This window comes from Corapipo altera, unplaced genomic scaffold (genome assembly GCF_003945725.1).
Source record: "Corapipo altera isolate COAL_440 unplaced genomic scaffold, ASM394572v1 48b, whole genome shotgun sequence".
NCBI lineage: Eukaryota > Metazoa > Chordata > Aves > Passeriformes > Pipridae > Corapipo > Corapipo altera.
Window position 1 is genome coordinate 14,992,624 of NW_020884884.1, and position 19,105 is coordinate 15,011,728.

General features: G+C 37.5%; 1 protein-coding gene across 9 annotated transcripts in view; it reads right to left on the reverse strand.

Annotated features, from left to right (window-relative positions):
* Nucleotides 1-19,105, reverse strand: part of LTBP1 (latent transforming growth factor beta binding protein 1) — a 192,850-nt gene that overhangs the window by 99,504 nt on the left and 74,241 nt on the right. For 8 of the 9 annotated variants that reach the window (XM_027641572.1, XM_027641575.1, XM_027641571.1 and 5 more), the window contains 2 exons: nucleotides 4,958-5,182; nucleotides 2,082-2,359 (listed from right to left, as the gene is read on the reverse strand). In XM_027641572.1, the coding sequence (XP_027497373.1) occupies nucleotides 2,082-2,359; nucleotides 4,958-5,182 (503 nt within the window). The remainder of the gene's footprint in view (nucleotides 1-2,081; nucleotides 2,360-4,957; nucleotides 5,183-19,105) is intronic. The other variant, XM_027641576.1, reaches the window with a different exon arrangement.

The window sequence follows — 19,105 nt, forward strand, 5'->3', positions numbered from 1 at the left end:
CATTGTAGTGTGAGGGGTAGGCATAGGACACAAAGTTTTGGTATGTCATTCAAAATGCCTCGCTTATGCATGCCTCAGAAACAACACACAGGAAATGATCAAGCATGAGAGGTAGGAGATAAAAGACAGAGCACCTATTGCCAAGTGTAAGACCAAGGAAGGAATTTTAGATTCCTCTATGTATGAGTACAAATAGATCTACAAATAGATACTAAACAACTATTAATTATCATAATTATTTCCAGATTTTTATGATTGTGCATCATAATGCTATGTTTGTTATATTGCTCATTCTTAGGAAACAGAGAGAAATGGTTGTTTGACACAGGCCCTGCTTCATTTTGTCGTGTGAAATCCATGAACTTTCTTTTGAACATGTGCTTCAACAGCTGTCAAAGAAAAAATTGAAGGTTTTGCTATTCCTTAAACAGACAAGCACAAAGAGCTCATCAGCGTAAATTAATTGTAGATCCCAAATCAAGCGTTCAAGAATTAGTGAATACTAGCCTATAGCATTCCATACTCAGACTTAACTTTGGTGTTTTAGAAACATTTTTGGTGCATTATGACATTTAAATTTGCTTCTTCCACAGCATTTTTCAGAATGAATTATTTGTCATTGCCCTCATGAGATGGTCTAGTATGGTCTAGTGCAGGGCACTGGGACTAGATGATCTTTAAGGTCCCTTCCAACCCCTTAACATTCTATGATTCCAGAAGGTAACTGCTATCACAACTTACCATCTGACAACTACACTACATTGCCGTCACCCAGGTCTGACAGCATCCTGCTTCTACTCCTGTCTGTTCCCCATTACTGCTCCTTTCCAAAGTCTCTTCCTTGCCCATTTGTGAGTCAGGGAGTGAGGTCTCTTCTCTTTTTTTTTTTTTTTTAATTGGGGGCCAGGGTGTTGCACGCTGCTTAAGAGCCTTTAAAAAATTTCAGTGACAGCTCAAAGAAACAGCTAGAAGATACACTCGTAAAGGGCACTTTGCTCTAGTCCAGCATTTCAGGGAAGATGAAATCTTTGGATAATTTTGCTGCCAACATCTTACAAATGTTGTGGAATATACTGAAAATAGATATAATTTCAGATGTTTGAAAATTGGCTAACTTTGGGTACATATTACTGGAAGGACCGAAAGCACAGTGGCATTCGTGATAAATTTAAAATTCAAATCTTTAATTATAAAGTCGAAAAGTAATTTTTTAGCCTGAGAAAAACAACATATTCATTCTCTAACATTGCCTCCCAAAACAAGTGATTTTTCTGAAACCTCTCACAAAATATCAGTCTGAGGCACACATTAAGCTTAAAAACACTGGATCTGAAAAGTTAAATTTCAGCATGGGGATAAGCAATAAATAACAGGATTTTACTAATTTTTTAACAGTCTCTTCACATATCCTTATCATCTCAGTGTATATTTAAAAATATATGCAAAAATAAAAAACTGTGTATCTTATGAAAATGCTTTCAGGAGCTGAAAGAAGATACACAATTTTGGATAGTCATATGCAAAACCTGATGTAAAAAATTATTTCTAACTGAACTAAGGTTTTTCTACCCCATTCAGTGGTCATATTTCAACAGATTCAAAACATTACCCTACAATACTGTAAAACGCATAGAGATGCTGAATAGGAATTTCCATAAAAATAGTAACTGCTTAAAAAATACTGGCTGTTGAGATATATATGCAAAAAGACTCATTAAACCAAAGGACAGGAAAAACTGTGGAAAATGGTGTAACCTTAGTTGTTCAATCAGGGAAGTTAGAGATTGCATTTAAGTCATGTTTTTTTTTCATTTGGAGAAACAGCTTATAAATGGAAAAGTTGTGGCTAGAATAACTGAAATCAAAATGCCAGGAATCCAAGACTTGAAAATAAAGATAGTAGCTTGAAGGAGAAAGAGGTTCAGAAAAATTTTGTAAGAATTGTACATTCTCAAAATAATCTTGTTTCAGAAAACAATGTCAAATGTGTCCTTTCCCAGCAATTGTGAATTTTTTTTTCATTCTTTCATAATATTGTTTTAAAGCTACCTGTCTTAAAAGCCTTAGCAAACATTTCTTACCTGCGTCCCAACAGTCTCCTGAAAGCAGCGCCCAAGCTGAGTTTTAACTGAAACAGGAAACATATGAGGAATGGGTTGTTGATTTGTGTAAGTTGTATGTCCTTTCTGGGTCTTCTGATATGGAAGACCTTGGTAAGAGACCTGTGGATGTACTGGCTGAGGTACTTTCGCTTTTTGTCCTGTTGATGTGCTGTCAATTCTTGAAACTTGATGGATCTGAACTGAGGCTTCTGGGGGATGTTTCACATGGATATTCACTATGTTAGGAGGGAACTTCACTAAAATAATTGAAGGAAAAACATATAAAAAAATTGGTAATAAAATATGTGAAAAATATATCTTAGGCACCTCTAAGACATTTCTTTTTTGTACATCAGAATTTTTACAGAGTGCCTTAAAGCAACTGAAATATAAATGAAGCCCAAATTTGGGGGTTAGAGGGAAGGCTGAAAGAATGCCTCACTAACAAAGCAAGAAAATGAAAACTCTTCACACAGGAAAGAACAACATTATAAGATTGTAAAGACTGCTACATAAACATGGATGTCCAAATTGGCTGGTCTGACATTAATATTTGTGGTCATACTGTGTAATAAGAATCCCATTCAAAGTTCCAGAATTCAAACTCTACTGGGTTATTTTTGGATATATAGTAAGTTTTATTTTCTTTTTCAGATCCATCATCTTTCTCTGGAACACAGAAAAAGCTTCAGATTTCAACCCTTCACCTTTATGTACCTGCCAAGTCCTGAGACTGCCCCTGCAAGAGTTGCCAGCATCTGAACCATCTAAAATCACCACTCCCTTTGTTGAACTTTGAATTCAGGGTTTGGCAGATAAAGACGGAGGAAATTATTTTCAGATACTTCCATTTTTAAATACGGTTGTAGTTTTAAGTCTGGGTATGTAGACTGAGACCCTCCAGTCAATGTAATCTGCACAGAAGTGCTTATGACCCTCAGGCCTCTTTTCACTGGAGCACAAAATGCCCTTTAAAGATGCAATTCAAATTATTACTGGAGTGGGCAAGGAGAAGAGGTGTGTAAAACGTTTTATAGTTTGTAAGCTGCATAACAAAGTTAGCATTTCCTGTGTCTGGGTCAATCTCCCACGTCATACATTTTTATGTATGAAGAGGAATCCCTTCAACTAGTTTCTCTAGTTGCTAAATCTAAAAAATATCTTAGTCCTCAAAAGAAATCACTAATTGTTCTACTTTAATCTAACAATCCAATCAGAGATGTTCAGATGCTGAAAACATCAAATTTAGGCTAGGTCCTCCCATGCAATATTACTATCACAATCCTCTCCAGGTCTTGGATCACTGCCTAGATGCACTGATTTTTATTTCTGCCAGCCATTACAGGATTAATTGTTTTATTATTTCCTTTAAAGAAATGAAATATTCCTCTCTCAACAATCCAACATTCTCATTTGTGCATGGAAAGAGAAGAAAAGGCATTGTGACTGCTAATGGTTCCTTTGAGGACTTGAAGGTCTGATTCAAGAGATCAGACTCTTTAGCAATGAGAAACCTATTGTGCATTTTAAGAGAGGAACTCTAGATCTGAAAAACAACTGCATCTTAAAAATTTGGTTTTTATGGTCCACCATAAAATTGTCTGAAATTATTTCATCTGTAATTACATAGGCACAGAAATATATTGCTGCTTTGCTAAATGTTTTGGTAATTACAGTCTCTTCTTCTGACCGAGCAGATACTCAAAGTACTTGTAAAATATTGCATTTCCAGGATACTGTCAACACTTCCTTCACAGTTATGTCACTTTCTGAAAACAGAATTACTACATTAGATTATATTTATCACAAACATATAAATAGTTTGGCTTGTTTTAGCAAAGTTATTCAGGAACTAGTTGCCTGCAACTGAGCCTCCTCACATCTTTACCTATTTATTTTGCTTTTATTCAGAGGTACTGGAGAGCTAATTGTAAAATTACCCTTGACAAAAAAAAAAAGCAAACAGAAAAAAATCAAGCTGACTATTCAAACAAACAAACAAACGTCACATTATTTCATATGTTGTGAATCTGAGTTGCAAGGGTCACTCCATATAGACAGGATCCCACCCAGATAAAATGCTACCTACTGTCATAGGATATACAAGAGACAAATTCAACACTTCTCTTCAAGGTCATCAGAACGTGCCACCTCACCAAAAAAGTACTAAGGAAAACAGAATCTGAAGCTGAATGAACTTTCTTTGGGCAATATTTGATTAACATGATTGATTTCCTTGTTTCTTATCTTCTGCCTTCTTCACAGAATTAGCGGTATGAAAACCTTACCCTTTCTTAAATTATATTTTTCTTTGACCTGGAAAGAATGTTCTATTTAACTGAATCATATCACAGCCTACCTACACTAAAAAGTTCACCACAAAATTAACTTATAGGACTCTGCCAAATTATATAAGATTAACATGGATTGTATTTTTAGTTTTACATTAGATTTAAATTTTTGTTATGTCGAAAAGCATTGTCTCTTCCCTCCATTAGTAACCATGGAATGACATGCAACTCTCTGTCTAGGTAAACTGCAATTTATGGACTCTGTTCAGCCACAACCATTATCTTTTTGAACAGGTCTACACTTCTGGAAGAAATCCCCTTGACTCTGCAACCTGTATTAAATTGCACCGTAAGGCAAAGTAAATTTACTTTAAAACTCTTTTCAGTACCACTATTATTTCTTAGTGCTTCAGTCATCAAGCAAAATATGTTCCAGCCGTTCTGGTAAGCTCACGATTTAAGTTGTGGTGTCAATCTCCAGTACAGGTAGGTGTATCACTATTGTTACTGGCTGAATACCCAAAGCTAGTTAAAGGAAAAAATATTTAACAAGGAAGAAGTTACCTTTTACACCTTGTTGTCCAGACATCGTCAGTGGTAAAGTATGAGTAGAATGGATAACTTGTGATCCTACAGCCTTGTTCACCTGTTGCGGGTGATGGTAGTGTTTTGGAGAACTGGCAGCCTGCACAGGGATCTGACAAAGTTTACCAGTGTAATTAGGAGGGCACTGGCATTTATCTCTAGAACTACACTGGCCTCCATTCATGCATGGAAGATGGCAAATCACTGAAACAAAAACAGAAAGAAAAATTTTGTTAATGAGTTTAACTTTAGTATTATCTGACCACATACCACAGAGAAGTTGAGGAGGAAAGGAATAGGGCTGGAGGTCTTTGTTCTTCTGACATCCGAGGAATGACTATCCATCTTTAGTTGCCTTGTGGTAGAAACATTTCCCTTCCCCTCCTTGAGACTTCTATCTGGTTTTCACCTTCCTTCCATCACAAACCCTCCTTTTGAACTCTGCCTTGTTCTCATCTTCTTTGCATGTCAAAGCACATTCTTCCCTTAGCTATCCCAGCTATTTTATTTCATTATGTTATTAAGCAAGACACTAAATTAATATGGTGCCTGGCTACACCTCTTATTCATGCTTCAGTACAGGTACTCTTACGTTGTCAGCCTCCCATTTCTGAAAATCCTGGACCACTTGCATTTCCCTGGCAGGCTGGGAAAAAAACTCATCAGAGTGTAGACAATACTGGGGATAAATTTTCCACTTTCACTTTAAGCCTTGGTTGTTCTCTAGAAAACTATTTCACACTGAGTATCTGAATTTTTGTTTAACATTTCTCTCTCAGATAAAAGAAGCTAATTTGCAACCACCCATGAAGATCATAAAAATATCAAGAGATTCTACTCAGAAAAAATTCCAAAGTACTAAAATATAAAGACTCCAATATAAAGACAAGGGTAATTACTTCTGTGCCAGCTAGCACTTGCACATCTACACCAATATAAATTATGAGATGAAACATAAAAAATGTCAACATCAAATGAAAACTATTTCTTAACTCAGAGATACAAACAGTAACAGGCATGGTTCAGTACTTTCTAAAAATATGATGTAGGACTTTATAATGAATCACAATCTAGCTGAGTTGTCAGCATTTTCAAAAACTAAATGATGTGAAAGCAACAGGAAAAATATCATAAGTTTTTGTTCATGACGAAGTAAGGTCTTTTTTTCAGAAATCAAATATTACTTGAGAAATAATATAGAGTATCCATTTGTCAGATTTAGATAAAGTCTGACTTTTGAGAATAAATTAATTAAAATATTTACAGTAATCATGGCATTTTGCTGGATTGGTATTGCTCGGTCTATAGTGAATTATCACAAAAATGAGAAACTGTAGATAATGCAAGGTAATTAAGAACCTAGCACTCATTATTCCAAGTGCTGTTACCTCTGGACAACCATAGACTATTACTAGTGTGAATACCATAGAAGGTCAGTATTGGAAAAGGAACCTGTGTGTTGTGTGTCACAAGAAGACAAAGTAAGACGCTCAGCAGCCCAAGGAGTTCCAAACTAGCTGCGTAATTCCCTTGGCCCAGGAAGTGTGCTCAAGAAACAGCACAATCAACCTGGCCCGTCACAGATGGTGCCTGATTGCCAGATAAGGCCACGAACAAATGTAAACAGTCAGAAGTGTTTTTCCAGTGTGCTCTGCAAATGTATATTTAATATTTTTCTTCTCTTATCTCGTATTTTAAATTCATATAAACTGACTGAAAATACTTCAAGCTGTAGGACTGTGCTAGCAGGCCTTGTTGATGCTGGAAGACTGTCCACGCCAGCGCAAGTCTCACTTTTTTGGGTCCCAATCCATGTTGGGACTTTATCTAAGTGTATAAAAGATGTCCTTACAGAACTGCTGTTACTTCAGGGCAAATGAAGGAGGGTCAACCCCCGAAGTAACTAAAGCATGACAGCTCTCTCTCTCATTCTCTCTCTGGTACCATTTCTTCCTGAGCAGCCACAAACAAGCGGATGTGCTGTAGTGGAGATAACATAAAAAGAATTTCAGTACTTTTAAAGATGTGCCTGAGCAAGGTTGAACACTAAGGTGTTTTTTCTGCAAAAGTAACATCACATAATGAAACAGTGCAAAATAGCATTAAGAGGGGAGCAGTTTGGTGTTTGAATGAAGTGCATTGAAACAGAGGCAAACAGAAATAGTCTCCCTGTGAAATTCATTGAGTGCAAGAAGTCTAACCCATAGATTTTCTTCTCGCCCTCTCCAGCCTCAAGGTAACAAGGTAACATGCAAAATATATATTTTTAAACAACAAAAATATACCCAGTATTTCCACCAAAAATAAATTAGTTTCTTCTGACCTCCTGTTCCTATAAAGCAGGTGGTACCTAGAAGGCCTCTGCATTACAGGGCACTCTTCAGGCACTCCTCTCCTGCAGTAGTCCACTGGGTATTGAATCAATGGACATGTGAAAAGCTTTGCTTAAAGCAAAAAGTTTGTACTAAAAATACTGAGAAGGAAGATACCAATAGAAAAGAGTGTGTTCATTCCCTTTTCACAACTGGTAAACAGTTGTGTGGATATTCACACAAATAACTTGTGCAAATAAGTGGAAACAAATAACTCTAAAAGGTCTAGTATGAGGTAAATATGAAAGAATTTTTAATGCCTCAATATTTACACATAACAGGAAATAAAAATTCCAAGCTGCCCACATTAACACGTGGTACAAATCACTCAGTCAACTGATACTGATTTACATCTCTTGAAGGTCTGGCCTGTATGAGGAATGAACTTTCAATGCGAATACATGAAATCTATTCTGAGAATATAAAATTCTGTAATAAAAATTTTAAATTCTGAAATATACAACTGTAATTTAAATTCAGCCATGTAAAAACAAATAGGATGTAATCTCCAGGCTAAACTGGACAATTTCAAATGGCAAATATTACAAGAACTTTAAAAAAAAAATCAAAAAGCTAACCAAAATACAACACCCCCCCCCCAAACAAACAAACATCACTCACACTGAAATAAAATTTCTGCTAATTTTAAATAGACGTAAGCAGCACACTCACTTCTTGTGTTATTTCCTCAGGTAGTTTATGGCCAGGAGAAGGGGCTACATAACTGGTGCTGGAAATCACAGGCACACAACTTCACTAGAGCTGGAATTACACACAGACCAATTGAGAAAAGTGAGCTGGAGGAGGGTAAGCCTCCAAAAAAGCAAAGGAAGGAAACTCTACTTTTTCTTGACAAGCGTCTGGGAACCTCAGTTTAGTAAAGATCAAGGAGCCCTGGGGAAAGGACCATTTAAGATAGGAACAGAATACAAAGCCAGGGTATGTTTGAACAGCTCAACCTCTGACGTGAGATTTTGCTTTGTTTTGTCTTGTCATTGAGGTTAAAGGACTTAAACAGAACAGCAGAATACTGCCAGAGGCATAGGGGACATTCCCGACAAAAAACAGACCCATGTTCTGAGAGAGACCATTAGAAGATGCTGGGTTTGCTCATATGTTCACAACCAGCATTCAGACAAAGTGCACTGGCTCTCACTTGGCTGTTGCCATTTCCTGTGAAAAGGAAAAAAAAAAAGGAAATAAAAATACCCAAACACCCATTATGGTACAAAACCCTCTAGCTTCTTAGAGCCTGACAAAAATGTGAAGATAGGTCACATAAGATGAGAAGAAATTTCAGTTCCTGTGTGGGTATCTTACAGATAAAGCAAAGAAAGTATTAATGGACCTAAGAAAAGCAACACATTCCTCATTTAGGTCTGCCGTAAGCTAAGTCTCTCAATGGTCTCTTAAGGAACAGCCAACATATGACTGAACAAACTTAATTATTTTTTACCATAAATGAACATACATCCCTTAGAAATGTGGAGACAGTATTAAAAAAATACAAACATGTTAAGTATTCTTTCCATTATTGGGAGTTTAATTGGCAAGCTTTGATTTCTCTGGCACCCAAAAGCCTTAGCTCTTTTCAGTCTGGCACAGCTTGGTGGGTATCGCTGTTTGAAATGAGCCAAGCAGAGAAGGCGCATCAAGAAGCCCCCACAGAGAGTCTCTGAGAGACTCAAGGCACAGAAAAAGAACATTTGCAAGATGAATCCCAATAAAGCTGCCACAGTTACAGGTTGGAAACACAAGAACAGGGCATGAAATCATCAGCAAAACAGCTAAGAAACCACTGATACACACTTTGTCCATGTAATTACATAATCTAATTTGTTTTCAATACTCAAACAACCTTGAACAGCTCCAGATAAATTAATTTAATCAAGTCCAAATGGTTTCATATAATCAAAACAATGTGTAACAAAACAAATTCCAAGCACCTAAATCCTCCTAATTCCTAATAAATAGCCCATGCTTACCCAAACAAGCCCTTAGGATGGATGGAAACTCCCTTCCTGTAACAGTGTTTGAGAAAGTTAAGAAAGTGTTTTGAAATGTTCCTCATCTGACTCTCCAAATTCCTTTTCTTTTACACCTTAGGGAACACAAGAGTTTCTGTCCCACTTTCCCTCACCACTCTTTGCCTTTTCTACTTACATGCTATCAGCTATTCAAGTGTAACACTATTCACAATTACGTCAACAGGCTCTCCAAGGAAAACCCTGAACTGCTCATTTATATTACAGTATTTCCATTGGATGCATCACAAAGAGCAGATTAATTTTGTCTATGAGTACTACAGTTATCCAGCATTACTACATGCCCCACAGCTGCTAGGGCATCTTTCATCCATCCTGTTACTTAGTACAACAAAAGTGCAGGGACTAGTACACAGTTTTACCCAACATAAATTTTCACAGGAAAGTGAGGATGGCATTCACTGAGGGGAAGCAACACTCTTGTAAATACAGTGCTTCTAAACACCACAGATTTTAGGTAAAAGTTGAAAACCAGAGGTGCCACATATAGGTCTGTGCAGTCGCTCTAAACTTAGTTCTTTCTAATTGCAGAAACTCTACAATAACTCACAAAAGGCACAGAGGCATGAACTACACTAACAATGCTATCCTCCAGTTTAGACTCTTCCCTCCATCTTACCTGTTGTCCCTTAACTTTCTAATTGATTCATCCTAAATTAATTTCTCTTCAGATTCGTGGTTGTAACTCAGAAGTGTTAGGTAAAGATGTGGCAAATTAAAAAAATTCAGTATTTGGTTATTTTAGTAACATTAAGACAACCTTGATATTACAAACTTGTGCTTAGGGAAGTAAAGAGAAAAAGAAATCTTTAAGTAGCCTTAGTAGTATTATATCTCTATATTCACCTCTGAATTCATCCTAATGTTTGTATTTTGACAACTTTTAACATAAACATTCTATTGCAATAACAAAACATAATTTTAAAAAATAAATCTGATAGCAAGGGCTCCAGTAGCAGGCTCAGAGAAAATCAAGAGAGTTAGCCACAAAGAACAGTCCTGAAAGAAGTTTAACATTTCTAAAATACTATCAAGTTTTTCTGTGTATAAATATTGTTTTCTGTATGCAAAATTATTTTCTTACATTTGCACTGTCAGCATTATTTTTTTAAAAAACAACACCGGGGTAAAAATGCAGAACAATGACATTTCTCAGGAATACATATAACCACTTATTATTAACATCTTACACTCACACAAAACAGTATTAATGCTAAGCTGCATTTCAGGAGTCATTTTGCTGGTTTGCAATTGAGTGCACATGACATTTCAGGAGTGTTAACACTAAAGACATAAGCAAACATCAGAGTCAAAGGATGAACTCAATAATGAACTCTTGAGCAAGAGATTGAATCACATTCAAGTTATGACAACCATCTTTACTCTGCTCTATCCCAACCACAATTATACCTGACCCTGTAAAGAACACCAGTGCAGCAGGTTGCGTCTAGAAATCCCAGAGTAAGGAGATGTCTGTACACGACACATGTACACACCTTCCTTTATATTATATTGATCCTCTTCTTTATCTAGAAACTACTAACAAGGATACTTGAGTCTTTGAATGTTTTTTGGATTTTTTTTCTGTAGAGAGCACCCTAAACTTCCACACATTATGAGGATATGGTGCTTTTAAAAATTTATTGCTTAAGGGAGAATGTAAAATGTCCTACAGTTGCATCTCTCATATTATGACACAACAGATGAAATACCCAATTTCAGTGTGAGGAATCCAGGCAAAACAATTAAGGAGGAAAGAGTCTTAGACTCAATCTTTTGCCAGTGGTGTAACACAGCGTTTGCTCACCAATTTCTGAGGACATACCACACCTGGGCCCTTTCTGAGATGGACTAAACATTTCTGAGGTTGAGATTCTAGTTTCCTTTACTTCAAAGGCTAAGTAACGTAAACAGAAGACTACTTAGATACATCTTGCAGTGTGTGAAATTGATAAACATTTTAGAAATCTAGTTTTTGTTGATCCAACATGGATTTATCTTTTTAAAGGAGAGGAAAGAACATATTATCCTTTTCACAAAGCATGAAATTTCATCCTTTCAGCCCCTTTGTTAGGATCACTACCTTGAATTTAACAGTTCTCATGTACTAGATGATATCTATGTCTACTTTAAACCATCTCTAACCAATATTTCTAGTTACTAACATTCCAGAAAATAATCAGGCATTTCTGTATAATGCACATATGTTAGACAGATTGGTTCTACACACAAAGCAAACAGCTACTGAATCCTTCTGCTTTTATTCTAGTAATTTTATAAATATATCTGTCTTATCTTCCATACCCACTACTGGATTTCTTCTCATACAATATTTAATGTTTACCCTGAAATATTTTTCTGTGAATTCTTTAGCTATCTCTACCAACTTTCTATATTTAATAACTTTTAGTTTATACTTATCACTATTTTCTCACCTTCCACTTGTCATCAGTGATCTCACTGTATCCCACTCATCTTTACAAAATTATGTCTTCCTTCTTTCTTGCTGAACCATGACTGAACACTTTCAAAAGTAATTCCCATCTTTTCATACTTTTTTTATTCCCCTGATCAATTCTACTTTTAATCTTTGATCATCAAAAAATCCTTACTGAAGAAAAATCACATGGCCCATGGTAATCTCACGAGGTTTAACAAGACCAAGTGTAAGGTGCTGCACCTGGGTCGGGGCAACCAAGAGGGACTCTGAGGTGGATGAGAGGCTGGACATGAGCTGGCAATGTCCTCTCACAGCCCAGAAAGCCAATTGTGTCCTGGGCTGCATCAAAAGAACCACAGCCAGCAGGTTGAGGGATGTGATTACTCCCCCCTACTTCTCTCTTGTGAGACCCCACTTGGAGTACTGCATCCAGCTCTGGGGTCCCCTAAACAGGAAGGACCTAAGAGATCAAACTGGAATTGAGCCTTGAGAAGAAAAGGCTTCAGGATGACCTAATCACAGCCTTCCACTTCCTAAAGGGAGCCTACAAGAAAGATGGAGAGGCCTTTTTACAAGGGCATGTAGTGACAGAGCAAGAGGGAACAGCCTCAAACTGAGAGTAGGTTTAGACTAGATATTAGCAAGAAATTCTTCACTGTGAGAGTGGTGAGACACTGGAACAGGCTACTCAGAGAACCTGTGGATGCCCCATCCCTGGAAGTGTTCAAGGCCAGGTTGGATGGGGCTTTGAGCAACCTGGTCTAGCGGAAAGTGTCCCTGCAGGGGAATGGAACTAAACAGTCTTTAAGGTCCCTTCCAGCCTAAGCCATTCTATGATACACAAAGACTTGGAGAAAAATGCAGGTAGCTTTGAGGACTGGATTCAAAGCACTGTTGTTAGCTTGATCCTAGTCTTATGATTGAACTTGGTAGAGTCAAACCATGTAAATATCTTAAATTCTAATTGAAGGAATGTCTGTGATGCTACTTAATGCAATACTATACGGAAATTATCAAGTAGAAGAATGCATCGCAACCTCAGATCACGTACATCTTCAGGAATTTTACATTTCATATCTCCCAACAGCAAACTTTCAATTTAAAAGTCATTCTCTAACTCAGCTGGTAAGTTCAGGCTGAACTTCTGGGAGGATCATTAATCTCCATTAGTAACTGAGCTTTATGTGACCTGCTGAAAGGCTGTCTAATTATTATCATCACTTAATGGTAGTATCAATTCACTGTAAATAAGGTGCAGTTAGCATAACAAGTTAGGTATACACTAGAAAAGAATAACTGTTCACTTAGGAAAAAGGAGGAGGGATGCTGTCTTCATTGAGAATGGAAAGCTGTGAGATCCCACACAAGGAAAAACAGAATCAAACACGTATTGCCTTAGTTCTCTGTGTCTGTATTTATAGCAAGTTGACCAAATTTCTAAATCTCCATTGCCTCTAACATAAGTTTCAACATACATGCTAACATTTTAGCCATCTCAGTCTACGTGTACATCCCACTATGCCTCAGTTTTCCAATATAAAACAATACCAACAGCAGAGTATTCATTCTGTAATGGAGAATACAGTGCCAACTATGGGAGATCCCAATACTGACAACTGGGGAACAAGTTCCATCGTAAAGAACAAGGCTGCAATACAATTTACAGAAATATATATTTGTTGAGTGAGCATCATGATCAGCAAGAAATCCAGAACAAAGACGGACAAGATAATTTCACTGTACTACTCACCTGTCTTCCTCAGTTTTAAACTCAGTACTTTAAAACACCTCAGGAAGAAAAATTGTGTTGGCAACTTGAAGAGGTACACAAAGTCAACCAAGAGACATCTGTATGGCCCCATACCTCATTGTAGGTTTCAAGGGGATGGGAGTCTCACAGGACCTGTATCACATCCTTCCAAACTCATGTGATAGGCCAGCTATCCTCAGACATGTAAAATGCAACCATAGGCCTGTGTATGGGTGACTGAAATAGCATCATCTGACCAACAGCTGCCAAAAAACCTCCCAGTTACAATGTGGAAAGAACAGGGAGGCTGAAAAACAGTCTTAGAATATTCAAATGCTATCAGAAAAATAAAATGCATGCTCTGGCATGGAAAATGGCCTAAAGCTGTGGTTACTCAGTATAGAAAAGGTATAGAAAAAAGTATGGTAGTTGCAAAATGATTGACAGGAGGATTCTGACTCACTAAGAGGCATGATGCTCAGTCCCTCTTTGCTTAATCTGCTTCTAAGATTCTCCGTATCAGAGGTGATTCAGACACTATTTTTACAGGCAAGGAGACAGAGTGTTAAGGAGTCATCTGACTCACTCCTACCCTAATCATAGTTGGTAAATATATTATTTTATTAGAGCTCGCCCTGATATACTGCGTATAACACCACAGTTAGGCTTAGAATCAGAATACTAAGAAAAAACCCCAACCCACCCGGTTACTGTTTATCAGGAAATCATGCATTATAAATGGCCAACATCAGACCCCTGATAATTATGCTAACGCATACAGAAAAGCTACTTCAGACATTTCTTCAGATTTCTGGTGTATTGATATTAATTTTCCTCTTTGTGCAAGACAAATGCAACTGAAATAAAGCAACTAGGGAAAGCTGGCTTTGAAAGTGTAACAAATTAGCACACCTCTTTAAAACAATTTTCTGCAGAATACAAAACAAATAGATTGCAAAATACCTTGCTGCAGTATAAGGACTTCATAGGTATTAATTTAAGCAGTCCTGAATAACTTATTGCCACTGTGAAAGTGGGAACACTGAAATCAAGGTCCCCAGCGTCTGATGAAAACTAACTCTTCCTATATTACCAGGGCTTTCAAGACTTACTTTTTTTGTATAATGTTTTATGTGCCTTAGCATGTGTAATACTAACAAATATTAGTTAATGTTGTAACATACTCATTTTCAGTAAAACAAGAATTCAACAGAAGGACAGGTAGCAACGAAGAGCAGGCATCTTTATTGCTACAGGATCCTTCCAGACTACTTTTCCTTCAGGTGTTAGCTGAGTAGCATTACCCACCTTAAAGGGCAACAGGATTGATTAGTAACTTGACCATAATGACACTAGGCTGTCATTGCTCATGCACTGTTATAATCTGATGAAGTCACTGATTCTCTGCTCTGACACCATTCTCCTATTAGGCTGTTTCCAAAAATGTACTGGACTCTTGCATGGAGTAACACCCAGTAGTGTAAGACAGAGAAGAGAGCTGCTCCTAGACATCTAACTACTTGATTACCATCAGACAAAATAGGAAAATGTTCTGAGAAACATTTCAGTGATTGGGTATGCCTCTGCCATGCAAAGGCTCTGAAGACCACAGAAGCAGCAAGTTGACACTGGCTAGGGACATCAGCACCCTCACCATTTCTGGCAACTGAATAATAGATATTTAGGCTGATGTGCTGGTTTTGGCTTCACAGTAGCTAGTATGGGACTATGTTTTGGATTTCTGCTGAACACACTGTTGATAATACAGAGATGGTTTTGTTACTGCTGATCAGTGCTTACACAAAGCCAAGGCCTTTTTTGCTTTTCGTACTTTCACACTGGCAAGAAGACTGAGGTTGCATAGAAAACTGGGAAGAGACACAGCTGGGACAGGTGACCCAAACTGACCAAAAGCATATTCCGTATCATGTGACATCATGCTCAGTATTTAAAGTGGAGGGAAGAAGGAGGAAGTCGGGGGACCTTCAGAGTGATGGTGTTTGTCTTCCCAAGTAACCATTATGTGTGATAGGGCCCCGATCTCCTGGAGACAGCTGAGTACCTGCCTGCCCATGCGAAGCAGTGAATTAACTTCTTGTTTTATTTCACTTGTGTGCACAGCTTTCGCTTTCCCTATTAAACTGTCTTCATCTCAACCCATAAGTTTTCCATCTTTTACCCTTCCAATACTCTCCCTGATCCTGCTGGTGAGGGAGGGAGTGAGTGGCTGCGTGGTAATTGGTTGCTAGCTGGGGTTAAACCAGAACTGCTGAAATTCATCACATTTAATACCTTCTTAAGCCATATAAGTTGAGAATGTTGCTACCTGAGGTTTCCTACTCTCTCAGGGAAGAGAAGCTTACCCAGCAGGCCATTTGGGACGTCCACAGGCCAACCTGCCACATAGATGGCATTTCTCATGTGTCTTATCACCAGCTACTAGGCTCCTGACTGAGGTACCTCAGTCTGATTTGGTGACTGAGATGAACTCCCAAACTTAGATCCAAATGGTCTATAAACACTGATCCACTGCATGCTGCCATACCACAAGACATCCTCCAATAACAGATTTACGTTTAGAATAGAAAAAGCCACAAAAACTACAGTCATCACAAAAATTTCCAAACATCAAGGGACTGCTCTCTGATTACTGTAACATTACCACAGTGCTCATTTTGGTGTGAAAAAGTTTACAAGAAGAATAAAGTAGGAATAGACTCTTTCAAGTGGATATTCATTAAAAAATAATAGTTCATAATCCAGACCACCCTGGAATAGTTAAAAAACATGAAAAACATAGGCTATCTATGATTTTCTGGCACTGGTTGCATCACAAGCAATTGGAAAGTTTTCTAGGGAGTTGACAGAATATGAGGACTGGGGAGGATATTATTCAGAGTTTGAGTAATAAATTAGATCATCGGAGACCAGTGAAATGCAAGAGACTCAAATCCTGGAGTTCTGAAGGAGGAAAGGAGCAGAGTCACTGCTTGTGAGTAGGAAGGATAAAGGTTACTCGGTAGAGAACGTACAGTTGGAAATCCATAAAAAACCACACAACTTCACCACTCATGACGGTTCTTATAACAACACACAATAGGTGTATAAATTGTTGCACAAGCTGAGTAAACCTAAAATACAGTCAACGCTCTGCCTGCTCATGTCCATTTCCAAGGAATTTAACCATGCACCCAACTCCCCTGAGTTGTGCACAACCTCACTGACAAGCTTCACACCGTAGTGTTGTACCCAGCCCTGTCTGCTGAAATGTGTGCAAGTACAAAAAAAAAAAAAATCCCTTTCCCCCCTTACCATGACAGGCTTTCTATGTAACTCTAATTAGATAGAAAGAGGTGTTCTAGCAACTACACATATAGCATTGTGCTGGTTTTGGCTGGGATGGAGTGGCTAGTATGAGGCTGAGTTTTGGATTTGTGCTGAACACAGGGTCAATAATACAGAGATGTTTTTGTTATGGCTAAGCAGGGCTTACACAGAGGCAAGGCCTTTTCTGCTTTTTGTACTGCTATGCTGTCAAGGAAGTTGGGGGTGCATGGGAGGTTAGGAGGAGGGACAGCTAGGACAGGTGACCCCCAATGACCAAAGGGGTATTCCAGACCATATAACATCATGCTCACTATATAAAGAAGGGGGAAGAAGGAGGAAGGGAGAGAGGTTTGGAGTGATTAAGGTTGTTCCCAAGTAACCTTTGTGCATGATGGGGTTCTGCTCTCCTGGAGATGGTTGAACACCTGCCTGCCCACAGGAAGCAGTGAATTAATTCCTTGTTTTGCTTTCCTTGTTTGTGTGGCTTTTGCTTTTCCTATTAAACTGTCTTTATTTCAACCCATAAGGTTTCTAGTTTTTACCCCTATGATTCTCTTCCCAGTCCTGCTTGTGGGGGACTGAGCAACTGGTTGTGTGGGGCTTGGCTGCTGGCTGGGGTTAAACCATGGCATGCATCTAACATAACAGGTTGCATTTAATATAATCAAATGATAAGTAAGAGAGACATGAAGGACCATACCAACTGTAAAAGGTAATATTACAGCTTATGCTATGAAGCTGGTCTCCCCTGGTTATCTATACCAGCAGTTTCCAAAGCAGGGTGTGCTTACCCCAGACAGTGTGCAAGACAATCTATCTGGATGCTGGAAAAAATATGTTTTGTACCATTAATAAATAAAATAAATTTTCAAAACAGAGTTTACTTATCTTTATCTTATCCATTTTACTTTCTATTTTGTTTATGGTTTATAATGTAGATGATATAGAGATCACAGACATGATATATACAGTAGTAGATTTATAGAATTTAGAAATATACATATATTAGGGGTGTATGTTCAAAAATATTTTACCAATAGGGATGTACTATCAAAAAAATTTGGAGACCACTGCCCTATACAACCTATGGATAGAGGCAGTCTCTCTTAGGGAGAAGTCAAAGAACTCATTCCTAAATTACGAGATGAAAATTTGCTGAAAGTTCTCCTAAACTTGAAATATCTGAATAATATAAAATATAGAAATTTTATTTAATAGCTCAGTTTATCATCTTTAAATTAAACTGAAAATGAAACCAACATGGCAAATCAACAAAGTATTTGGCTGAATAAAACACAGATCAGAAATACTCTGACTGGGTTTCTTAAAACTCAATCCTCTTCCTGTGTAATCAGAAAATATCAAATTTTCTTTTTATTTATTGAATGTCCCTTAAGACTTTGTAAGAAGTTTGCAAAAAAAAAAAAAAAAAAAGTTTACAGTTCCCATAGACTTCAACTTTATTCCCATTAATAAATCCCTGGTTGAAAATTCAGTTCCCCTTTTTTAACAGTTTTTATGGACATTTTATGGATACATAGAAAACCCAAAGAACTTAAATGTATGCATAATGAAGATAGAGTCCATGTTCCAAAAGAAAGATACAGAAATCTTGGGGCCTTTACACTAAAAAAATAGTCCTCTCCATTTACAGTGATGCTCAAATCTAAGAACCAATTAAAGGTGGAATGGATAGATGGAAGTTATATGGGCTACATGGTACAGTGACTGGGGAATTCTCTGGAGTAGAATACACCAAACAAGAATAAACAGGAGAGAGGCTGAATGGGGAGAGAATGTGATCAGTAGAGCAGCTTGCTTCCTTCTGATTGCACTATGTCCAGAAGGACACATTAAATACAAACGCATTTGCTAAGAAATCTATCCATGATAAATGTCACATTTTAAACAGTAGAGAAATTTTTCAGACTCTTTCTTCTGTACTTGCATAATTCAAAGGCAACTTTCTTTTTTAAGCCAAAGTGGGCATATACTTGGTCTTCAGTGAGGTATGTGCAAAGACATTTAGTTTAGCAATAACAAAATTATAATTGTACAAGGTAGTGTGTTTATTTGAATATGCAACAATGTAATCACTCAAATAAATGCACTCTTAGTTCTCTTTTTACAGTACTTCAAGTCAGATGAACATAAACTAATCCCTATAAATTAAAACCATATACAGTAATATAA